Source organism: Saimiri boliviensis, chromosome 7 (genome assembly GCF_048565385.1).
Source record: "Saimiri boliviensis isolate mSaiBol1 chromosome 7, mSaiBol1.pri, whole genome shotgun sequence".
In the NCBI taxonomy this organism is placed as follows: Eukaryota; Metazoa; Chordata; class Mammalia; order Primates; family Cebidae; genus Saimiri; species Saimiri boliviensis.
Genome location: NC_133455.1, coordinates 25,034,705 through 25,059,565, shown reverse-complemented (window position 1 = coordinate 25,059,565; position 24,861 = coordinate 25,034,705). Strand labels below are relative to the sequence as shown.

The window sequence follows — 24,861 nt, the reverse complement described above, 5'->3', positions numbered from 1 at the left end:
TGTCTTGCTGCTGTGCCCTCCCATGGCAGAAGAGCAAAAGTACCCCCTCAAGCCTCTTTTATGGGTTCCCCTGCACCTCAGTTCTCTGCCGTCTCAAACTTTTGTTTTTCCTATTCCTGGAGCCAGAGCAAGCAATGCTCTTTTCATTTGTTTACAGCAGGCGTCCCCAAACTTTTTACACAGGGGGCCAGTTCACTGTCCCTCAGACCGTTGGAGGGCCGCCACATACTGTGCTCCTCTCACTGACCACCAATGAAAGAGGTGCGCCTTCCTGAAGTGCGGCGGGGGGGCTGGATAAATGGCCCCAGGGGGCCGCATGAGGCCCGCGGGCCGTAGTTTGGGGAAGCCTGGTTTACAGAGTGGGGTAGCCACTAAGAGCCCTTTTTAGTAAAGGATTCCATCACTATGAAAAATTGCAAAAAAAAAAAAAAAAAAAAAAACTTGAAAACCTTGCAGTGCCCGGATTTTTAGTTTGAGGATTTTTTTCCTTGGCTGAATGTGTGAGCCCATTTTTGTCCTCCTCAAAGGGGTGTGAGAGTCCCTGCCTCCTTGATGAGCACCCTGCGCCTCCTTCCCTCACCCTAGCTCCTCTCATGGGACAAGGAGGCACCATTCCTGGGTGACGTTTCCAGGAGTAAAGGAGCTGCACTCTGGAGAGATGAATGTCTCAGGTTTCCAGACAGGGAAGAGCAAGAAAGAGAGTGGGGTGTGGAAGGCCACAGGATCTGGGATGTGTGTGAATCTCCAAGTGCAGGTGTGCACAGGAGAGTGTGAATATGGACATGGTGTGTCTTTGTGGGTAGGTATAGAAAGGTGGAGGTGAAGGCTGCTGGATGGTCCCTTGGTGTTCCTGTCCCCTCCCTGGGTCTCCCTGTCCTCTAGGGGCCTACCTATATTCTTTCCTGGCTTTCCTGCCTCCACACTGCCCCCCTGCAAGGCTAACTCTGTAGCCTCCCTGACTCCTTTTGGGGTCTCCTTATCCCAGACCCCTATCCCCCTCCCCCATGGAACATGCCTGTCTCACAGATCTGAGAGTCTCCCTGCCCACCTCAGGGTCCCCCCTGCCCTCTTTCCAGGGTTTTCCCATGTGCTACCTCCCTAATCTCATTTCTTTGGGGTCCTCCTGTCTCCTGAAAGCCCTCATCTCCCAGGTCTCCATAATGGGTAGGTCTCCTGTCCCCTGAGGTCTCTCCTGTCCCCTGGGGCCCTCCCAGTTGCCCCCACCTCCCATCGGCAGTCTCCCCACTTCCCCCGGGATCTCCTGGTCCCCAGAGCCCTCCCATCCCCCAGGTCTCCACACTGAGTCTCCCGGTCTTGGGGTCTCCATGGTGGCAGCCACCCTGCTTGACAGCAGCCTCCCCCAGGGGTTACCTGTATGCCGGGCTGGAGTTCGGCGCCGAGTGCTACTGTGGCCACAAGATCCAGGCGGCGAACGTGAGCGAGGCAGAGTGCGACATGGAGTGCAAGGGCGAGAGAGGCAGCGTGTGCGGCGGCGCCAACCACCTCTCCGTCTACCGGCTGCAGCTGGCCCAGGAGTCAGCCCGCAGGTGTACGTGAGTCTGCCCTGCCCCTCTCTGCCGCTCATCCCTCGGCTGCAGTCCTTGCCCACCCAAGTTAAGAGTCCCGCCTGTCCGCCCTGCACCCTCCATGGCTCCCCATCACTCCAGTGCCACCACCATCCTGCCCCAGCCTCGCCTCTCCCAGTCCCTCGCAGAGCCCTCTGCCCCATCTCCTTTGAATAGTCCCGCATGTGATTCTCTCTCCCTCCCACTACTCTGAGCTGCCCCTGGTATCAGTTGCATCCCTCAATCTCACCAGTCTTCCTCCTTCTGAAACTGAGTTGGAGCCTGGGCCTTGCCTTCCCATCCTGATTTTCGCAGAGCAGATTGTCTCTAACAGTGATGATGATGGTAATGACAATAGCAAACACTTTGTCCTTTTCTCCATGCCTCATATAGAATAGCACATCTAATCTTCACAGTGACCCTTGACACAGGTACTATTGTTTACTTATTCCCATTTTACAGATGAGAAAACTGAGTTCTCAGTGTCACAAAGCTTGTAAGCAGCAGAGAGTTTAAACCAACTCTGGAGCCTTTGATGCTTTCGAAGAGAGAATTCATCCTGGCTTATTCATGCTTCTGGTTTGAGTCTTGTTGGAAAATCTCTCCAGTTTCCAAACCAAGAGAAGGAGGGGGTGAATAAGAGGACAGAGATGGCTCTTTGTCTGTGGGCATTGTCCCATTATTGTCCCCTCCTGGGGACTGGAGAAGAACGTTTAATAACAGCTAATAACTATGTATCAATAATCTGCTGCACGCCAGGCACTGTCCTAAGCCAATTACAGACCTGATTTCACTTAACTTCCCTACAGCCTTTTCAGGTCGTTACTATCGTTCATTATCCCCAACCAGTGCAAGGTCACATCGCCTAATTCCGAATGACCTTAAGACCTGTGAGAAAAGCTAATGGGTTTGATGAAAGATGGGGGGACTGACCTTTCCGGAGGTTAGACCTCCCATGCAGTCCAGAGACAGAAGCAGAAATCCACAACTGCTTCTCTAGCCCTCTGGCCAGTGCTTCCAGATTTGCATGTGCCTCAGAGTTCCCCTAGGAGATCTCATAAAAACGCAGATTCTAATTCAGCAGGTCCAGTGAGATGCCGCATTTTTAAGGAGCTCCCAGGTGATGCCAGGATGCTGGTCCACAAACCACATTTTGAGACTCTGTGGATCTTGTCCAGAATGTAGTCCTGCCCACCCAGGTGGCTTTAGCAGAAAGTTAACAGCTAGTCTGTTTGCAGAGAAAGGCCTCTTCCATGTGAATTTCATCGTTTATAGAAACTCATTGTTTGTTTGCTTGAAACATTGAATACATTTTCAAGCAAACAATGAGTCTGTTTGACTCCATCTCTCTCTCTTTCCATATATATATGTATATATATATATATATATATATATATATATATATATATATACACACACACACACATACACACACACATACACACACACACACACAGACATGCAGAGTGTGACATGAAATGCAAGGGCCTCTACTATGAGAATTTCATCTCTCTCTGTCTCTGAGAGAGATGGAGTCTCACATTGTCACACAGGCTGGAGTGCAGTGGGATGATCTCAGCTCACTGCAACCTCTGCATCCTGTATTCAAGCAATTCTTCTGCCTCAGCCTCATGAGTAGCTGAGATTACGGGTGCCCACCACCACACCTGGCTAATTTTTTGTATTTTTAGTAGAGACAGGGTTTCACTACGTCAGCTAGGCTGGTCTCAAACTCCTGACCTTGTGATCCACCCACCTTAGCCTCCCAAAGTGCTGGGGTTACAGGCATGAGCCATCATGCCCGGCCTCAAATCTTATATTTCTGAAGCTCCAGAAATATACTGCTGTGCAGTAGGGTCAAACATGCTGTCAATTTGCAGACTGGCTGGTTTTTCTAAATGGACTGCAACTTCTACATCCCCATAGTCACCTCAGTTCTGAAATGAAGGCCTAGGAGGGCAGAGGGTAGAGGGCAGAGGTAGTACGTGAAATACAGGCCAGAGACTGTCCATAGAGTGGGTTTCTGGTTTGGCTGCTAATGTTATGAGTTTTTAACTTGGTGAAAGATTTATCACCTTCATAATCAATCACCTTTATGTCAATATTTATGTTATTTTGATAGCAACATTTGGACCATCTGAAAAGATGACCTTAAAGTCAGGGATATTTAGAGAGAAAGCTGCTACCACTAACACATCCTAGTGTATGAAGCTGAGCTAGATAACAAGAATTGGATTGTGTATGTCATTAGCCAGACACTAGACAGACCTCCTATTGGTTAATGTTCAGGTTGGCTGAATAACCTGGACACTCTCTCTCAATATCTTTCTCTCCTCTCGCCCCCTCTCCTCTCCACCTCTCTCTTCTTTCTCTCCCTCACTTTGCTCCCCTCTTTATCTCTCTCTCTCTCTCTCTGTCTCTCTCTCTCTCTCTCTCATACACACACACACACACAGACACACACACACACACACATTCAGACACACACACACACACACGCTGCTGTGATCACCTTGTATTATATAATAACACTTTCACTGACCATGGGCAAGCTGGGGGGCAGGGGAGACACTGCAGGCAGGAATACTACTGCACCCCTCACCTGCCCCCTTCTGTGTGGCACAATTATTTGGGTGGTGCTTTGTACCATCTGAGAATAGAATTTTTGTATTATGTCCAAGAGGACATGTTTCAAATCCAGTTGGCAACATGGTATACAAAGAGAGCACTGGGACCCTTCATTGAACCAAAACACTTGATGAGGTATGGAGAGGCTCAGTGGTTAGTAAAGCACAATGCCTGACCTCAACGAGCTTGCCATCTCATGGGGCAACAGACCTGATAGTAATGGGATTGGTTCAACTATGTGTTAGAAGGATAATTTTGTGCAGACTTGATACCAGTAGTATTGGTTGAACAGAGACCCAGAGGGCTATGCGGGCTCTGTCTTCAAGAGCCAAGGGAGCAACTTTTGAGCTGAATCTCATTCTAAGAGGATTCCAGGTGAAAGGGACAGCCATGTGTTCTAAATCATGCTCAAAAGTTCAGAGTCAGCAAAGGTCATGTGTTGAATGCTATGTTGGAAACACCTTTCTCACTGATGTCTGCATTTTACATTTGTAAAAACTAAGGCTCAAAGAATAGAAATGGCTACATTAAACAGCACTGGGGGAAGCTCCATAAGTGGGGGAGGCAGCTCGATAAAGGAGGGGACATTTGATGAGAGCCTTGAAAGATGCATAGGTTGTTGCCTGGTGAAGGGGAGGATACCCAGATTCAAGACAAATCACCAAGGAGCAGGAGAAAAAGTAGGCAAAGAGAAGAGTGTGCAAAAGCCAGGTGCCTATTACAGAAAATGATTGGCAGGCATGGTTTTTCCAAGGCTACTATGCCTCTTGGGGACTAAGCATGGGCTGGAACCCAGGTCCCTGAATCCCAGTTAGGGTACCCGCTTGCTACAGTGTTGTAGACACCCTGACCTTGAAATTTGGTTCAGAACCCCATCTTCTCTCTTTGGGGGAAATTCCTCGGCTCCAGCTCATCTTCCTTCCCTGTCCCCTGATCCCTCCTTCCACCTTGTTTCTAGACTCTAGGCAATATGAAATCTGCAATGTCTCTGCTCTGACTCAGTGGCATCTTCGATTTCCTAGGATTGTGCCTAGGATTTGCTTTGTACACAAATAAGTCAGAAAGGGATGTCTTCCAAGTCACTGGCACACAATTCTGGCATGTATTACATCAGGCAAGAGAAATGAGCGAACGCTCCAGCAAACAGCTATGGTGGAAACCAGATTTCATTTGTAGAGTCGTTAGTTGGTATTAACACTATGTCCTAATTGTGTTTTCCTGAGCAGTGGCACAGAACTCTTAATGACTAGAGAGATCTAAAGGAAGCTTATTATTTCCCAAGCACCACTCTGGTGGGGCATCTGCCTCGCACAGGGTGCCAGCCTACATGTTTCTGAGGTGATGGAATGCTCCCACAATAGTGAGAGCATTAAAAGGTTAGCAGAGCAAATGTCTGCAGGCACCCTGCTATTCTGCCTTGACACAGACTCTCGGGCACGTGGACTCTGCCCCTGTTACAAAAGAACTGAGAAATGGACTTCCTTCTTGGTCAGATTACATTTTTCACAGCAGTTTGCTAAATGTGTCGGCAAGCGTAGCTCTCCTCCCAGGGGTAGAGACCTGCTGGTGATTTGATAACATTATGGCTTTATGGGCTGTTGCAAGAAATTTCATTTGCCTGAAAGATTCTTGCAATATTTAAGTTACAAAGTTCATCAGAAATACACTGAACGTGGCTCCTCAGGCCCATGGGTGGCTGTCCATGGTGCTGACCACCCTTTAGCACTGCCTAAAACCCCGCTGATGGCAAATCAGCCTCTCCTAGGGATCTATACTTTTTTCCTCCCGTTTTTTCCTTCCTAGCTTAAGACATTATGAAGCTTACACTATCACTGAAAAAATAGATACCTTATTTATGGTTCACAATTTACATGGTGAATTTTGTGTACTGTTGTTAATTCTGGCAATTTTCTGTCTCCCAAAGTTAGAAGGAGAATTTTGTGCAGTGCTTTGCTTTATGCTCACTGATACTCCATTTCAACTACTTCTGCGGAGGGGAACCCTCAGATGATCAGCAAAGATTCCCATTTGCCTGAGAGCCAAATGTGGGAGAGCAAACCAATTCTCTCCCACGGACAGCACCATGGGAACAATGCAGGTTTTAGAATCAGGCATACAGAGTTTCTGACCCAACTCTCGCGCTGAACGGCTGTATTGACTTAGGCCAAGCCACTTGTTCTTTCCAGGCATCAGGTGCCTCATCTATAAAACAAAGACAATGCCAATCTTTCACAATTTCTGTGGCCACCAAGTGAGATAAATTCTAGAAAGCACCTAGCACAGTGCCTGTTACAGAGTAGCTTCTTTCTAATGGAAGCTCCCCAGTTCACTCCAAGAAACATCCAATTCAAGCGATTTGAATTTCCAACAGCCCATAGGAGCCTTTGGTAATGTCTAAAAATAGCTGGTTTAAATTCTCTTTGGACAGTTAGGCTCTTTGTGTAATTCAATCTCTCTCTGATTATAGGTAGCTAGGTAGCTGTTAACAGCTTCCAGCTCACTGCCTTTCCCCCTCACCAGCATCTTTAATGCAGTGGAGCTTGGCCTAATTACCCAGGGGGTGGTGGCTTCTTTCAAACCAAGGAGAACTCTTCCACGGCTGCCTCTAAGCTGATACCTGGTGACATTTACCTCATTTTTGTGAAGCTCCAGCACAAAGACATGATAGGACTTCAGAGACACTTGCAGCTGGTTCCAGGGTGTTCTTCATCTGCCCCCAGCAAAGGAAGTTGATGAACAGTTGCTCTGCTTGCTTCTTGCTAGTAAAAATCCCAAGCTGCTGAGGTCATGTACCATCCCAGCTAGCCTGGCAATGCAGAGCTGACATTGTCAGAATGTGGGGCATGGGCTTTTGCAATCCTTGGACTCCCACTGTGAGGCCTGGGAGGATTTCTGGGAAATTCAGGTAGCTGGCATGAGGGGTCTCTGGAGCCCAACTTGTTAAAATTTGACAGACCTTCTTCAGGATGGTAAAGAGATGGGAAACTAGGATGTGATGTCAAACAAGATTGGAGTCAAATCCCAGCCCTACTAACTGTGTGACCTGGAAAAGTACTTGAATCTTGCCAGGTTTCAGGGTCTCTACCTATAAAATAGGGTAATAGTATTGTCCACCTCATAGGTTGCTGTGAGGATTAATTGAGATATAATATGCACAACACACTTCGCAATAATGACATAGAGTAAACAGCTGTTACTATTGCAATCACTGTTATTATTTAGGAAGGGTTGGTTATTAGGAAGACACTATTACACCAGAGCCTGAAACCTGGCAAGAGTATTTGGTCAAGGAAGCCTAAAGGAAGATGCATGTGTGCCACCCACAGGCCCTGAGGGATGCCCCAGTGCATTCAATTATTTGGAGCAATGTTCATAAAGATGCACAAGTGACTCCTGAGGGCAAAGGACCCCAAAGACCACCCTGGGCTTGCTTCAGCTTGCACATGCCCACAGTCAGATGTACACAGTCCCATACAGAGATGACTTGTATATGAGATCCACTGTGATGCAAACAACTGGGACGGACACCAGCAGTGTCCCTGGCTGTGGGCACCAGGTGCGAGGGTCCCTAGTGCTCTTTGGACTCCATCAGAGGGACCTGCCGGCCCAGTTACTCTCTCTTCCTATGGTGCATTTCCCCTTGCACTGGGGAAAGAAATATTTTTTATCTGAACCTAGATGCCGGCTGTTGTGGGGGATGGTTGGGAAATGTCAAACACCTGGTGGCATTGAGCTGGGCTCATGAGAGACTGGCTGAAGCCCAGCCTCATCCTCTACTAGGAGAAAAGGAGCCCTCCTCTCAGCCAGCTGGTTGCCAGGCAACCCAGAGAGAGCCCCTAGGGTTATTGTCTCCACGTGCACAAACACCTCATGGTAAGATCACCCTCCTAGAGGTTGATCTGATGCACAACCACACCAGTTATCGACAGAAGCGCACAGTCAAATGCAGAGGGCCACAGACTCCTATGTTCCCCCATATGTACAACCACTGTGTGTAAACAAACATAGTCTACAGGGTCACATTTGCATTCTCAGAGCTTGGCATCCACATGCCCAGATAGGTTGATCTGCACTCACACTGGCATGAACACAGCCACCCATACACACGAGATGCACACATCATCACTCACACCCTCTCATACATGGACGAGCACTGTGTGCACAGCAATAGACACTCATTCAGGGTCATGTCCCACTGCCCAATCTCACTGCAGCCAGACCCACAACTGCCCTCACACAGCCTCTCCTGCCCCCCATTAATGCACAGACAGACACATCCACACCCACATGCCCAAACACCACTCACCTCTTCAGACACGACTGTATCTTCCCAATATAGTGCTGTGTTTGGGGCCTCAGACCCCACCAGGGTGGTGGGGTGGGACTCAAGAAAGGACCCACATTACAGGATAAGAGCTGGTGGGCTTGGGATCCCTACAAGGGTACCCAGGACTGCCCTAGCCCCAAAGGGGCCTCTGTTGGCCCCAACCCTCAAAATACTATCTTTAGCAAGCCTCAGCTCCAGCTTATGACCCAGGGGGGATTTCACTATGGTCCCTCAAATAGGATTCTGGTGGGGGAAAAGGCAGACTAACAATTTGAAGTTGCTTCTAGAGACCCAGGGTCAAGATCTGGACATCTGAGGATGCTAAAAGAAGAATCAGACTCCAGTGTCAGGTGACCTCATAGTGGCAGCCCTGATGACTTTCTGAATGATCTGTGGTCAAAAGCAGAGTGGACACGAAGGGTGGGGGAGAGAAAATCAATGTCCCACTGTTGTGAAATGCTAAAGCCAGGGATGGCTTTTTAAAAAGGGACAGCCCAGGAGAGCACAGACTTGGAATTCAGACATTCCTAGGCTGGAATCCAGACACTGCCGCTTGTCAGCTGTATGGCCTTGGGCAAGTCACTTGCCCCTCTGCACCTGTTTTCTCTTCTTTATAATGGAGAGAATAAGATCTTCCTGCTAAGGGTTAGGAGGGTTCCATCGCATAAGATATATCAAGTGTTTACACAAAGCCTAGCACTTGCTAAATATCAAAGATATCAGACTGACTTTTGCAAACTGGGTGACCTGCATCAAGCAGGTTCAGTCCTCTAAGCCTTGAGTTTCCTCATCTGTAAAAATGGGAAGCCCCATACGACCAGGATGAATGGGAGAGTTCATTGAGACCACGTGTGTGAACAGCTCAGCCTACTTTCCAGCACATACCACACAATCAGTACATGGTAGCAATAATGATCACAATATCAAATAATTTTTTTAAGACAAGATCTCACTCTGCCAACCAGGCTAGAGTGTGGTGGCATGATCATGGCTCACTACAGCATCAACTGCCTAGGCTCAAGCAACTCTTCCATATCAGCCTCCTAAGTAGCTGGGACTACAGGCGTGTGCCACCACACATAGCCAATTTTTTAAAAAAATTATTTGTAGTGATGGGGTCTTGCTATAAGGCTCAGGCTGGTCTCAAATTCCTGGGCTCAAGGGATCCTCCTGCCCTGACCTCTTCAAGTGTTGGGATTACAGGTGTGAGCCACTGCACCTGGCCAACATTATAGTAATGTAAGCATGTATTCATAATGGTATCATTATTATTGGAAGAAGCACAGACTTTGGAGACAGAAAACCTGCCTTTGATCTCACTGTGCTGTTGGCCAGCTCTGTAACACTGGAAGCCAGCAAGCCTTCCCGAGCCACCTCAGTTTTCTCATCTGTGAGATGGAGGTACCCATAGCATCTACTGTCCATGGCTGCTGTGAGAACTGAATGGACCCAGAGTTCCCAGCATGGAGCCCAGCATCAGCAGGAACTCAGTAAATGCAAGTGGAGTGGAAGAAGAGAGAGGGAAAGCTGCATCTCATTGCCCAGTGGCCTGAGTTTTCTAGTTAAGTGAGGGTGCATCCACAGTACTTGGGACTTCCTGCCTCATTGGCATAAATCTTTAGCTCAAATGCTCACCTCCCAGGAGGGTGTACTGGCTCATGCCTGTAATCCCAGCACTTTGGGAGACTGAGGCAAGCAGATCACTTGAGGTCAGGAATTCCAGACCAGCCTGGCCAACATGGTGAAACCTCGTCTCTACTAAAAATAGAAAAATTAGCTAGGTGTGGTGGTGCACGCCTATAATTCCAGCTACTCAGAAGGCTGAGGCAGGAGAATCACTTAAACTCGGGAGTTGCAGGTTGCGGTGAGCCAATGTCACACCACTGCACTCCAGCCTGAATGGCAAAGGAAAACTTGGTGTCACACACATACACACACACACACACACACACACACACACACACGTGTGTGTATACATCTCCACTTCCCTCCCTCCCCACACCGTGTGTGTGTGTGTGTGTGTGTGTACATCTCCACTTCCCTCCCTCCCCACACCGTGTGTGTGTGTGTGTGTGTGTGTGTGTGTGTGTGTGTACATCTCCACTTCCCTCCCTCCCCTTACCTTGTATGGCACATTCAATGAACATCATCCTCTGGGTGACCTTACAGGGCATCCCTCTCAGCACCCCAGGCCACAAGATGGAAGAGTGTTCAGTGTTTCTCTACCGGGCACTAGTAGCATTTGGGATGTGGCACGTGCTTGTTTAGGTGCTGAAGAGCTGTCGTATACAAAACAGGCATGCACATTTCCGCCCTCAGCCCTTCAAGTGCCAGTGGCCTCAAACCACTGGGGTCATCCAAGGTGTTCCCACACTTCTTTGAATGTTCCCAGGGTAGTAGGCAAGAGAGTTACTGCATAGTCTAACTCCTAGTCCTCATTTATATGTGGGGACACTGAGGCCTGGAGGGACCATACAGCAGATCAGCAGCACCCTGGCACCGTCACCACTACCACTGTCATTTGTCTCACCAGGATAAAGCCAGAGACCCAGACAGCTAAAATAGCAGGAGTCTGGGGCATGCCCTGGAAATCAGCCATTTAATCAAATTCCTAATGTCCTCTTAGTTTTCTTGACTTGCCACTGCAATGAGCAACTTCAGGCTACCAGGCGCCATGTGGTAGAAAGAATCACTAGGGTGCCTTTGGTGGCTAAAATAAAAAGTTATCACTCATAAACACCCTCCCCTCACCCTTCTGCTCAGGGAGTTATTCCATATCCTCTTCTCTGTACATAAATATACATATATATGTGTATGCTAAAAAGCGCTTTTATATTCTAGATAGACCCAGACACCGCTATAGAGAGACATATGGTTTTTGTAACTTGCTTTGCTTTTTTCCAAGGGCTAGCTAATATTTTGATTCTGAGATGAGCCTCAGTAAGTTTCTGCAAATGATGGGTCCTTAGATTTGTCTTGCAACATCTTCTCTCCAAGCCCTGTTTCTCTCATCTGTAAAATGAGAGTTTATGACGAACCTTGCGGGATGTTCAAGAAGGTGACATGAGCTGATGTTTCTGAAATGCTCAGCAGAGCAGATGACACATAATAGGGACTCAATAAATGGGGCCCATTCTTGGGCTGGTGGTTTTGATCACTCCGTGTTAGCAATGCCCTTTGTTTCATGTGGATGGCTGTACTTCTGGAAGGGTATCTACAACTTGGAATTTGAGAAATAACTGAACCCAATTTTAAATGTATATCACAAGCCTTTCAAAAGATTTAACAGTGGCCACATTTAAAAAATGGTTTTAATAAAGATGGAGTCTCACTGTGTTGGCCAGGTTGGTCTTGAACACCTGGCCTCAAGCAATCTCCCTGACTTGGCTTCACTTTTTAAAATTTGTCTTTATTACATAAAATACATATTCATTGTAGAAAAAAGGAAAGAGTTTTACAAAGAGATGGAAATAAAAATTACCTATAATCCTATTGGATTGGTCAGAGTTCTCCACGGAAACAGAACCAATAGGACTGAAACCAATAGGATATGTGAATAGATATACTGAGACAATTATTTTAAAGAAATTGGCTCACGTGATTGTGGGAGCTGACAAGTTCAAAATTCGTATGGCAGGCTAGCAGACTGGAAACTCAGGCAGGAGTTAATGCTGCAGTCCTGAGACGGAATTCCTTCTTCTCCAGGAAGCCTTAGGATTGCTTTTAAGGCCCTCAACTGATTGGACGAGGCTCACCCACATTATCAAGGGTAATTTCCTCTACTTAAATTCAACTAATGATAGATGTCAATCACATGCATAAAATACCTTCAGAGCAACATCTAGACCAATATTTCACCAAACAACTTGGCGCCATGACCTAGCTAAATTGATACGTAACATTTATCCATCACACCTACTTTCCAGGGACATCACGGTTATTAACATGCTGGTATCATCTCTAGAGATTAATTTTTTTTTTACAAAATTGGTATTTTATAACATGTAGAATTTTATATTCTGTTTTTATTTAACTTCATGTCTTAAAAACATCTTCATCTGGCTAAAATATCCTCTAACACCATTTCTTTCAATGGAATTCCACTTTCAATACAATTCCATTGTGTGCTGTCATTCCAGACATTCCTAGCCTAGTTATCTCAGTGCTGGACACCTAGCTTGTTTCTACTCCTTCGCTGGTTAATTTTTAAAATGCTGCAGTGAACATCCTCATTGATAAACCTTTTTGTACGTCTGCAGTGGATGCTATAGGCGCCCACCAGAGTCCTCTTTACTGTGGTGACTGTTGGTGGCAATCAATGACTCACATCAGCCCCCTTCTCTGAAAAATAGCCTTGGGCCCATCAGGAGCAAGTGGCCCCTCCCAGGAAGTTATGCCCCACCCTGGGGGACAGCCCACAGCTAAAAGCTGACTGACCTTGGAGGCTAGGATGGACAGGCCAATGCAAGCCAGCCTCCTTTCCGTAAGGTGGAGCCGGGTCTGCGGTGCAGTTTCCCATCCAGAGCACCCTCCTGGTTCCCACTGTGAGACCAGGATGGAGGTGGGGCCCAGCTGAGGTCACATCCTCAGTTAGCTCTGTCAGGTCCTGCCTCTCCGATTTCTTTATCTGAGAGCATGCCTTCAATAAAACATTTGTCTCAGGCTCTGCTTCAGCAGCCCCAGCCTAAGATAGCATCTCTGAATATTTTCTTAGGGGATGACTTCTATTGAAGATTTGACAGTGGGCTCCAAATTTTTTATTGTGTAGTTGCATGATTTCTGGGTTAAATTTTCTTAAAGGGAGTCCCGCTGACATGTCAGTCCCTTGCAGCTTGTCATGGTGCTCAATACTGGGTAGGTAGGGACTTCTGAGGCCCAAGACTTTTCTCCTAAAGCCCAGGGCAATAAGCAGGAGAGGAGAACCCTGTTAGTAGTGAGTAACGACAAGACAGCCCCGGACCTCTTGCTTCCCTTAGTCCTCAAACACTCAGTCCTGATGAGATTACAACAATTCTCCATGCACTTAATCATTTCCCTGGATGGGGCAGTGCCATGATTGGGGATGAGGAAGTAAGGCATGGGAGTCTGACCAAAAAAGGGGGATAGTGTGGCCCAGGAAGAACCTCATCTCAGCAACCAGGGTTGTTGACAAAGGGGCCAGGGTTGAGGAGAACGTTCTTTGGTGTGTCAAGCTTGTTGACTATGAGCAGACATGTTCAAGAACAGAACACATGGCCACTCTTTCCATCTCTGCTTTGACTCGCTCTCTGACCTGAGGCCAGACTCTTGCCTTCTCTGGGCTTTCTTCAGAAGGTGGTTTTACACAGCAGATCTGACTCCTTGTATATCTGACTGGTCCTCTTCTCTCTGGCTCTTCAGATGGAAGTGCAGTGTTCCGGGGCTGCTTTCGCAGGCCTTACAACCTTTCCCTGGCCTTACCCGTGACAGCTGCCATGCTGAACATGTCTGTGGACAAGTGCGTGGACTTCTGCACAGAGAAGGTGAGCCCAAGGTGGGGACCACAGAACTCAGGAGGAAGGGATGGTGCAGGACAGCTGAAGGAACCACATGCTTGCCCGGAGACACAACAGCTCAGTCAGGACAGATGCAATCGTTGACTGGGATCTATGACATGGGAGAGGGATGTGACTGTTTCATGTGGACCTGAGGGGTTGAAGCTGCACAGAATAGATTTTCCTGCCTTTGAGGAAGTGAGTTTTCATACTGAGGAATACTTAGGAATGAGTATTAGTCCATTTTCATACTGCTATGAAGAAATACCCCAGATTGAGTAATTTATTAAAAAAAAAAAAAAAAAGACATTCAATGCACTCACAGTTTCACATGGCTGAGGAGGCCTCTCAATCATGGTGAAGCCAAAGGAGGAGCAAAGGCACATCTTACATGGCGGCAGGCAAGAAAGCATGTGCAAGGGAACGGTCCTTTTTAAAGACATCAGATCTCGTGAGACTTGCTATCATGAAAACAACATGGGAAAAACACACCCCCATGATTCGGTTACCTCCCACCAGTCCCTCCCATGGGGATTATGGGAGCTACAATTCAAGCTGAGATTTGGATGGGAACACAGCCAAACCATATCAGGTGGTAACATTTGAACTGGGCCTAGAAGCGTTAAAAAAAATTCCAGGTAAAGGTTAAGGATAGCCCCACATTGGGGCAGAGGGAAGTCCCCATTGCTGGAGGTGTGCGAGCAGAGGTATCATCCAGAGCTTTGGGCACTGGATAGCACTTGGGCGGAATTAACCTTTTTTTTTTTTTTTGGCATAAGATGCTAGATGTCTGATTGTTTGTGCTTCTTCCCTAGCCAGACTGTGAACTCCTGGAGGGTAGGGGCTGTACCTTGTATATTTTGTGCCCCATTTCAATACCCCCATCACAGAACTGGGCACATAACTGGCACTCAGTGATGTTCATGGAGCTCCAGCTTTTTCTCAAAATGATCTAATTACTAAAGTGTCCAGAGGAGAACCATCCCTCCTCCACTACAAAAAGATTGTTGAGCATTTCATTCCTCCTAGAGAGTAGCTGGGGGTAGAGAGGTATAAATGCTTCAACACTGAGATGAAGCTTTCTCCTGCAAGACTTGAAAAAGAAAACCCTTTCTCACAGTCACACAGTACACCGCAGAAAATGCCCCCTTGGTGTGATGATGATATGGGGCCCATGCTTTGGGAAAGTCTGTCTGAATCTGTTCTCAGACTCAGTGGATCTGAGTCACACAGATCCACTGGCCAGTGGATCTAGCCACACCAGTGTGACCCTGGTTTGCCACCAGATTAGTCCTGGACCAGCCACCAGGGAGAACTAGAGGTGGTGGGTTCAGTTTAGAAGCAAAATGGGCAAAAGACAGACCCTTGCCTACCAGATCTCAGGTCCAGCCTGCCCCTACTTAGCTGTTCATTAAAACAAATAAAGCAATCAAAAGTACATCTACCAACAAAGACTCTGGGTACACAGAGGTATCAGTATCTCCTTTGGCTTAAAAGAACAAACTCAGAAAACTTTTCCCAAAGCATGGGTCCTGTATCACCATCACACCAAATCTGCAAATATTTAATAAGACCCTACCATATGTCAGGACTCGTGCTTAGTGCTGGGGATGCAAAGTAACAAGACACAATCTCTATCCTCAAGTATGCAGGCATTCGCTGGGCATCTGTGTTGTGGCACCTCCTGGGTGCTCAGACCACACCCTGAGTCCTGGATGCCCCATCTGCTTTGAGTCATCCTGTTTGGCTATTTCTCTTCATGCACTGGGCTGCTAAGGCATGAAGCATTTCCCTGGAAATCTAAAAGGCTGCAGCATCACAGCAGTGGCTGCTTGCTGAGAGAACATCCTCCATGCAGCCCTGTGAACCATGGATCACACGGTTTACTTCTCAGGCCAAGCCTATGAGTTTGACATTTTCAGTACCATTTCACAGATGAGAAAACCAAGACTCACACAGGTGAAGTCATTTGCCCAGGTTCTCAGCACAAGTGAGTGGCAGAGCTGGAGTTCACACTGGGGACTGACTCCAAATTCAAGCTCTTAAACTTCTGAGCCACCCTGGGGACCCCACCAGAGAGGCTTCCCAGAGCCATTTGAGAAGACCAGGTGACCTCAAATCACCAAGTTTTTCTTAAGGGCTTGCTGTGCTCCTAAAAGGTATCCTGGTTCCAGGTCTTTGCTATTGTACACAGGGCTGCAATGAATATACGTGCGCATGTGTCTTTATAATAGAACGATTTATAGTTCTTTGGCTGTATACCCAGTAATGGGATTGCTGGGTCTCTGGGAGAGAAGCATCACACACTGGGGGCAGTTGGGGGGGGGGTAGGGGAGAGACAGCGGTGGGGTGGGGAGGGGGCGTAGGGAGGGATAACACGGGGAGAAATGCCAGATATAGTATGCACCTAAAGCAAATTTTATATATATATAAGCATCCTGGAAGATGGGAGGTGATGTTTGTGAGATTAAAGGAGGCTTGGCTATTATTTGGTTCAGCTCTCTCCCCTTAGCCGGAATCCCTCCACCCACACTGCAGTCCCTCACTTCCAGAGGGCCCTGGGGGAACCTATAGATCTCCTGGAAGTTGGGGGACAAACAGGAGTGGGACAGGGAAATCATGAGGCAAATTAGTGTAGCAAAGTGAAAGACTATACACAGGACTGCAGAGAAGTGAGGGTGTGTATGTGTGAACAAGAAGTCCTCCTGCAAACTTCCCTCTTCCTGTTTTCTCTGATCTCCTTAGGAGGCAAAGGAGAGAAACTAAGGGGATCAAGAGGACCAGGATACAGAGCTGCTTGTGTCAAGTGATAGAGAGTCTGAGGTTTAGGGTGTCAGAGGAGGCTTCAGCATTCTTATTAGTTAGAAAATGTCATCACTCATGGCCCATGCTGACCCCCCAGCACATCAGCACTTCTGCTCTTCAGCTGGACACCGCAGTTCCTATTTAATATCTTTTAGGAAAGAAACCAAAGCTACCATGACAAAGCTGGCTGGATCCAGCCATGCAGGTGTGACCCTGGTTTGCCACCAGATTAGTCCTGGACCAGCTACCAGGGAGAACTAGGGTGGTAGGTCCAGTTTACAAGCAAATTGGGCAAAAGACAGACCCTTGCTCACCAGATCTCAGGTCCATCCTGCCCCCACTTAGCTGTTCCATAGAACAAATAAAGCAATCAGAATGGCTCTCCCAACAAAGACTTTGGGTACACAGAGGTATCAGTATCTCCTTTGGCTTAAAAGAGCAGACTCAGACAGCTTTTCCAAAAGCATGGGTCCCATATCACCATCTCACCAAGGGGGCATTTACTGTGGTGTATCGCATAACCGTGAGAAAGGGATTTCTTTTTCAGTTCTCTTTCAATTCTTCCAGGAGAAAGCTTCATCTCACTGTTTAAGCATCAACACCTCTCACCCTCAACTACTCTCTGTGCAGGAAAAATGGAGCCAACACCAGGCTCAGAGTCTTGGCTGGCCAGAGTGCCTAGGTAGAATTTCATCACTTGTTTTGTTTCTATAGTACGTGCATTTACAGTATGGAGATGTATGGAAGTGCTACTTGTCCACAATTACTATTCGTGGTAGCAATATAAAGTATCCTTTGAAATTTAAGTTACAAAATGTGAATCGACTTAAAGGAAACAAATAAGTAAACAATAGTACAGAAGGTGCACAGATGGGGCAAAATCATAAAAGCAGGGTTCAGGGATGGAATCTGGGGACTCTCAAGTTGAGGGAGAGTGACAGAGAAGGCAGTGGTTGGAATGCAAATCCTGTTCTCCATTTGGAGTCTGAAGCTGTCCAGGAATTTAGCAACTCTCTTCCTCTTCTTCTCCCACTCTATCCCCAGGAGTACCCGCTGGCAGCTCTTGCAGGCAACGCCTGCCACTGTGGGTTTCCCACCACCCGATTCCCGCTCCATGACAGAGAGGATGAGCAGCTCTGTGCCCAGAAGTGCAGCGCGGAGGAGTTTGAGAGCTGCGGAACTCCTAGTTACTTCATTGTGTACCAGACACAAGTCCAAGGTGAGCCAGGCCCTTCCCCAGTGGACCCCAGATGCAATTCCAGTGGCTTCCCTCCCACACATGTCCCCACCAGTCCATCCCACACAGCCCACAGCAAGGAGAGAACCATGCAAGCCAGAGGGCAGAGGGCAGGGCTGGTGAACTCCACCAGGCTTAGAGTTCCTGGATAGGCAACAAGAGTGCCCAGGGTGGGGAGGGTTCTAATGACCATCTCTATCCCTCATCACTGAGGACCCTTGGTGGCTCCTGTAGTAAGACTGAATGAGAAGAGAGACTGAGCCTCCCACTGGCTGCAACACGGATCCTGGTCAAGTCATTTCCCCTTCCCAAGCCTCCGTTTTTCCATCTATAAAATGAAGCTGTAGACTGTTGGCCTCCAAGATTCCTTCCAATGCTAAGATGTTGTAAATTTATCTATAAGTTATTCTTTCTCTCCCTTCTTCTTTCTGTCTCACTCACCCTTTCCACTTCTAGTCTTCTTCCTTAGCTAGTGGAATCCACACTTACTATTATCTCCTCTTCTGTCTCTTGGGGCTATCAGACGTGATGATAATGATGGTGATGATGATGGTGATGATAATAATAATGATGATGGTGGTAATGATAATGGTGATGATGATGATGATAATAATGATGATGGTGATCATGATAATGATGGTGATGATCATGATGATAATGATGATGATGGTGATGATGGTGATGGTGATGATGATAATGATGGTGATGGTGATGATGGTGATGGTGATGATGATGGTGATGATGATAATGATAATGATGATGGTGATGATGATGATGGTGATGATGATGATAATGGTGATGATGATGGTGATGATGATAATGATGATAGTAATGATGATGATGGTGATGGTGATGATGGTGATGGTGATGATGATAATGATTACGATGATGGTGATGATGATGGTGATGATGGTAATGATAATGATGATGATTACAATGATGGTGATGATGATGGTGATGATGGTGATGATGATAATGATGGTGATGATGACGATGGCGATGATGATGATGGTGATGATGATGGTGATGATGATGATGGTAGAGATGATGATGATAATGATTATAATGATGGTGATGAGGATGATGGTGATGATTATGATAATGGTGATGATAATGATAATAGTGATGCTGATAGTGCTAATGATGGTGATGATGATGGTGATGAGAAGGAGGAAGAGGAGGAGGCAGCAATACTTGGGGTTTTTCAAGGTCTGGTCTTACTCTGTGCCAGACTCAGTGTTGCATCCTTCATATGCATTTTTTCATTGAATCCCCTCAACTCTTTATAAGTTGGAAACAGTCATTATGCCCTCTTTACTGTGAGGGGGTGGAATTGACTCAGAACAGTTGAGGAGCTTACCTTAAGTCATGGTGTTTATAAACTTTCCCAATAAAAACCATTTCCCTTGACAAGGTATCATGAAGGGTGGGTGGCACTTGGGTGGGGATTGGGGGCATCCCTTGCCAGGACACTCAGCCCAAAGGAAGTCCCTGAAGGATCACCCAATGTCTGAATATATTGGCCGTCTACTATGTACCAGTCTTATGCCAAGCCCCATCTCATTAGTGATGTGAAGTCCACAGTAAACCTATGATCAGGGCAGTATCATCCCCACAGACTACAGAACTAAGATTCAGAGAGATTGGGAACTGGCCACAATTATACGTCTACAAAAGCAATTTGTTTTCAGGTGTCTGACTCCAAAGCCCCTGCTAGAAACCTTTGCCCATGCTCCAGTGACACTCCCCACAGTCTGGAAAGCCAAGAAAGCACCACTGGGCTAGACCTCCTCCTCGCCATTTCCCAGTCGCCAAGCTGCCACATGTGGTTGAGCAGGTTGAGCACTGCACTGGCACAGTCTACAGAAAAAGGGGTTCCTGAAAGCTAGCCACATGTTGTGTGCCCTGGATGGCAGAACATCTGTCCAGAGGAAGGAGTGGGCACCCTTTTCTGATCTGCACATAAGTTGGTAAGAGCTAGAGGCAGCCTCACCAAGAGCCTGTCCCTGTTTGACAGATGGGGTACCAGTAGTGATCAACTGTGGCTGTTTGTATGGTAGCTAAAGTCCTTCTAAGAGCCTAGTGAGCGTGTGGCTCTTGGCCCTATTTACAGTCGGATGGGGAAGGATGGGTCTTTCTTAGCTTTCGGAAAAGTGTTGGTTAGTCTGTGCAGAGCTGTGCTGCCTCAGCCTGAAGGGGAAAGTCATACACAGATTAATTACTCTGTGATCATGAATGGCTTTGAGGTGGCCAGAACAGACACTGGAGCCTTTTCAACAGCAGATAACGATTCCCTAATTGATGAGTTTGCTCATTCTCAGTGCCCTACCCCCAGGCCACTACTAGGGATTGCATTTTTCCACGTCACTCTTGCAGTTTCTACACACTGCGGAGGTTTGACAGTTACGTGGCTCATCAGCCTGCCAAGAGCCTGGCTCACCAGGGCTGCCATTTATTGAGCACCTACTGTGTGCTAAGCACTGATGCCCCTTATGGGAACTAAATAATTATTGAACACTTGCTCTGTGCCAGGCTCTGTCAAGTCTTTTATCTGCCTTAAATCATCTAATCATCCAAACAGTCCAGTTGCATAAGCACTGTTATTATCATTTTACAAATGAGGTAACTTGGCACAGGGAGGCTGAGCAACTTGGCCAGAGTCACACAGCTCAGACAGGGCTGTATAGGGATTCAAACCCAGGCAATCGAGGTCCCAAGACTGTACTCTCCACCCTAGCTTCTCAAAATAGACTGTGAATAATTCACACTCGTTATCCCACGTAATTCTTTAAGGTTTATTAGCCCTGTTTTATAGGTGTGGAAACTGAGGCTTAGTGAGGTGAAAGCCTTGTCGAGTGTCACACAGGTAGACCATGAGAGTTCTGGATGGAAACCCAGGTCAGTCTGATTCCAAAACTGCATATGATACTGCCTCTAACATCTGCATAATATATGGGGCTTAGGAATCAAATCAACTTGCTTTATAGCACTGAGAACCACAGCTTTTACCTTGGGATTGGTCCTGGCCTTCCAGGAGTATTTGAATAGAAAATTCGGGTTTTGGAGGAAATTAAGGAGTCTGGTCTGCTCCACCCGACCTATTAACCCAATATTTTATTCTAGAAAAAAAAATTAAACCTCCAAAAAAGTCGGAAGAATTATCCCATGAGCACCTATATACTCATTCCATAGATTTTGTGACATATGCTAACTTTTGCTCTATTTACTTTATTGTCCATCTGTCCATTTCCTCCCTCCCTCAATCCTTCCTAATTTTTGGTGCATTACAAAGTAAGTCGCAAACATCATTGTACTTCAGGATGTTGTCATTGGTTATAATTCAATATTAGCTTTTCTAAAGTAACATTTCCACAGAGTGGAGTGCACATATTTTAAGTGTACTAGTTCATGTCAACTGGGTAATCCACTCCCCTATCAAACTATAAAACATAACCATATTCTACAAAGTCCCTGTGCCTGGGTTCCTTTTTGCAGGATATTCCAGTAAAGCCATCCCCAGAAGCTTACTTGGCTTCAACATAGATGTCTCTTGGTTTATTTTCTCCTAAATCTGCTCATCTCAGAACAAAGATTAAACAGGCAGAAGAGAGCTGAACCTCCAGCTAGCAGCAACAACACCAGAAACCACAGTAAATTCTATGGGCACTTCCAGTGTGTTTGTCTTACTCTAACACTGCATTCATTCATGAGTTTCATTCTCTTTAACAACCTCAGGCTGTCATCGCTGCTTAATAGTCCCATTTTACAAGTAAGCAAACTGAGGCTCAGATAGATCATTTTTTTCCTATGTCACCCAGCAAGTAAGTGAAAGAATTGGAATTCAAATCTAGGAATTCACACCTCTCCTTCAAAGGGCTTCTGTATGAAATCAATGAGGCTCATAGTAAGACTTCCATAAACAGGAGCTAATGCAGAACAGGAAAGCCCCTGGTAAAAACTTGGGAAGTAATTACCTACAGAAGGCAGAGTGATCTGCCCTTGTTCCTGATTAGTCACGTGAGGTGAGCCCGTCTGTTGAACTGAGCATGGGGCAGTCAGTGAGGACCTTGTCCATAACTGGTTGGGGCCGTGAGCAGGGAAGAGGCCACGTGCAAGGGCCAAGGAGCAGATAGAAGGGAGGAAGCATGAGGGAACACGGACAAGTCTGCTGGCAATGCAGCAGTGATAGGGTGAAGGGGAGCTGGTGGTCACTGGAAGGGGCTCTTTCTAAATGATGGAGCTCTTTGTTCCCGTTTGAGTGCTAATGTGACTGAGCCGGCTGACAGAGAGAAGGTATTGGGGGGTGAAAGGGGCAAGGAGCTTGAAGAGAAGGGAGAGAATGTGGTCTGCACATATGAGCAGGGGATGGGTAGCTTCCCCCAGAAGGAGGAGAGATGGAGGAGAGGGGCCAGGGGAAGTGAGGGAGGTTTGCCTGCCTTCCCTTGGACAATAAATAAGGGTGAAGATCATCTGCCCCCTGCTGAAGAAGGCAGCACTGAGACCTGGGGCCTCTAGGCCGGGATGTCATCTTCCTTTCTGCTCCAGCTCCCCCCGCTCTGAGCCTTCCCTCAGCTGCCCTTACAACTGAGGTGACCAAAAGAAAAGCTTGTGCTTTCTGAGCTCCCACTGGGGTTGCGGTGGGAGGGGCTGGGCTTCTATTTTCTGTTAATTCTGATGGTAATGGCATTCTGTGGGCTCTAAAAAGCCAGAGAATCAAGAATATCTGAATGGCACTCACCATCTCCTAACCCTTTTTACAGATGAGGAAACTGAGGGCTAGAGAAAAATAATAGGTATGCATTTTGAGCACTTTAGAGTATTAACATATTACACACTTTGTTTCATGTAATCCTTACATAATATTATTGTTATCCACCCCTTCACCATTCTACCCATTCACCCATCCATCCCAGAAGCAGTTATTAAGTACCTGCTGTATACCAGATATTGTGGAAAGTTTTGGTGAATCAGCAAAACGCAATATGGGCAGGGTTTCTGACCACACAACTAATTGCATGAATAATTATATGAATTGCAAGTGTGATCAACAATAGAAGAATATGGATGTGGTAACACACTAATGACAGCTCAGGGAGTCAGGCAAAGAGGGCGGGGAGGAAGAAAAGATGGAAGGAAGAAGGAAGCAAGGACAGACGGACAGACAGATGGACTCACTCAGCTGAGAGCTGAAGTACAAAAAGCAAGGCAGGTAGGAGGCAATGGAGGGGGAACAGCATGCAAGAAGGCGCTATGTCAGGATGGAACAGAGCACAGAAGAGGAAGTACAGAGAAACTTACTTCCCCCTCCACATGTGGTGGAGGGGATTAGAATGGGCCTTTGAGTTTGCAAAGGGCCAACCATGTGGGCTTGGAGGCCAACATAAGAACCTTGGACTTCATCCCATGCTCAAAAGGCACAGATACTATTTTTCTCTCGCCCTCAGTTTTCTTATATGTAAAATGGGTTGGAAGGTGGTGAGTATCATTTGGATATTCCCGATTCTCTGGCTTTTCAGAGCCCAAAAAATACAAGAATAATGGAAAATATAAGATGGATGCCATTGATGGTTTCAATCTGGAGGAAAGGGTACAGGAGAATGGGAAAGACTTGCCCTGCTGGGGGGAAACTGAGGCTGGGGAGAAGATTCACCTTCGTAGCTGACTTTCATTGGCCCCCTACTATGGGCTAAGCACTGTGTTTATCCCTATCCATCATTATCCCGTTTAACACTCACCTCAACCCTATGAGGGAGGAACCATCTCCCTCATTTTACAGATGGGGAAACTGAGGCAAGGCCCAAGGAAGCTTTCCTGTGATCCAGGCAAGTGTCCTGTGCACCAGATCACTCGGCTGAGAAGTGGCAGGGGTAGGGCTCATACCCTGGTCCCTTTCAGACAGGTTCCATCTGCCCCTGGCATTGACCTCTGTCTATGCCCCGCCCTTTTCAGACAATCGTTGCATGGACAGAAGGTTCCTGCCAGGCAAGTCCAAGCAGCTCATTGCTTTGGCTAGCTTCCCAGGTGCCGGCAACACATGGGCTCGCCACCTCATTGAGCTGGCCACAGGCTTCTACACTGGCAGCTACTACTTCGATGGCTCCCTCTACAACAAAGGTGAGGAGACAGCAGGGAGGGCAGGAAAGGAGGTTCCCTGGGCTTGGGAAGGTACCCACTTGGAGGGCATGGGAATACTCCTCCTTGAGTACCTACTGTGTGCCACTCTCCCAGGCACACTTATTGAGACTCACTGCATGGTTGGTACTCCCCCTGTTCCTCTGTGCCCCACAAACATTTCTTGAGTCATGTCCTGGATACGCCACCAGCATCTGATTCAATAATTGACATTTATCAAGTACCTATCATGTGCCTGGTACCTTTCCTCCATTTAAGTCATCACAAACATTCCTTAAACACCTACTGTGTGCTGGTACCTCATCACAGATGTTTACTGACCAGCAACTCTTTGATGTAATAGAGGTACAAGAACCATGTTCACTTTGGGGACATTTATTGAGCACCTACTCTACGCCAGAGGTCCTCTCCACATTTAAGTCAACAATATTCACAAGGTAGGGTAATCTATTTTCATTCCATTCACAGATGTTTATCGAGCCCTGGAATGTTCTGGAGGCACTTCCTAAGTTAGGTGTCCCAACATGCATCTGTGGAACACCAGCTGTGTGTGAGGTGCCACATGTAGGTTCAGATGCCAAGGATGTTCTCTCGGCACCTAGTAGGTGGCCAGGTGCCACATTCTTATTTAACCCTGCATAGAAACCCTGTGAG

The 24,861-nt window shown here is 47.0% G+C and overlaps 1 protein-coding gene across 3 annotated transcripts in view; it reads left to right on the top strand.

Moving 5' to 3' along the window:
- The window catches only part of WSCD2 (WSC domain containing 2), a 121,642-nt gene that overhangs the window by 77,947 nt on the left and 18,834 nt on the right, over nt 1-24,861 (top strand). For 2 of the 3 annotated variants that reach the window (XM_039472412.2, XM_039472413.2), the window contains exons 4-7: nt 1,365-1,549; nt 13,900-14,021; nt 17,883-18,057; nt 24,025-24,189. In XM_039472412.2, coding sequence (XP_039328346.1) covers nt 1,365-1,549; nt 13,900-14,021; nt 17,883-18,057; nt 24,025-24,189 — 647 coding nt within the window. The remainder of the gene's footprint in view (nt 1-1,364; nt 1,550-13,899; nt 14,022-17,882; nt 18,058-24,024; nt 24,190-24,861) is intronic. The other variant, XM_074402284.1, reaches the window with a different exon arrangement.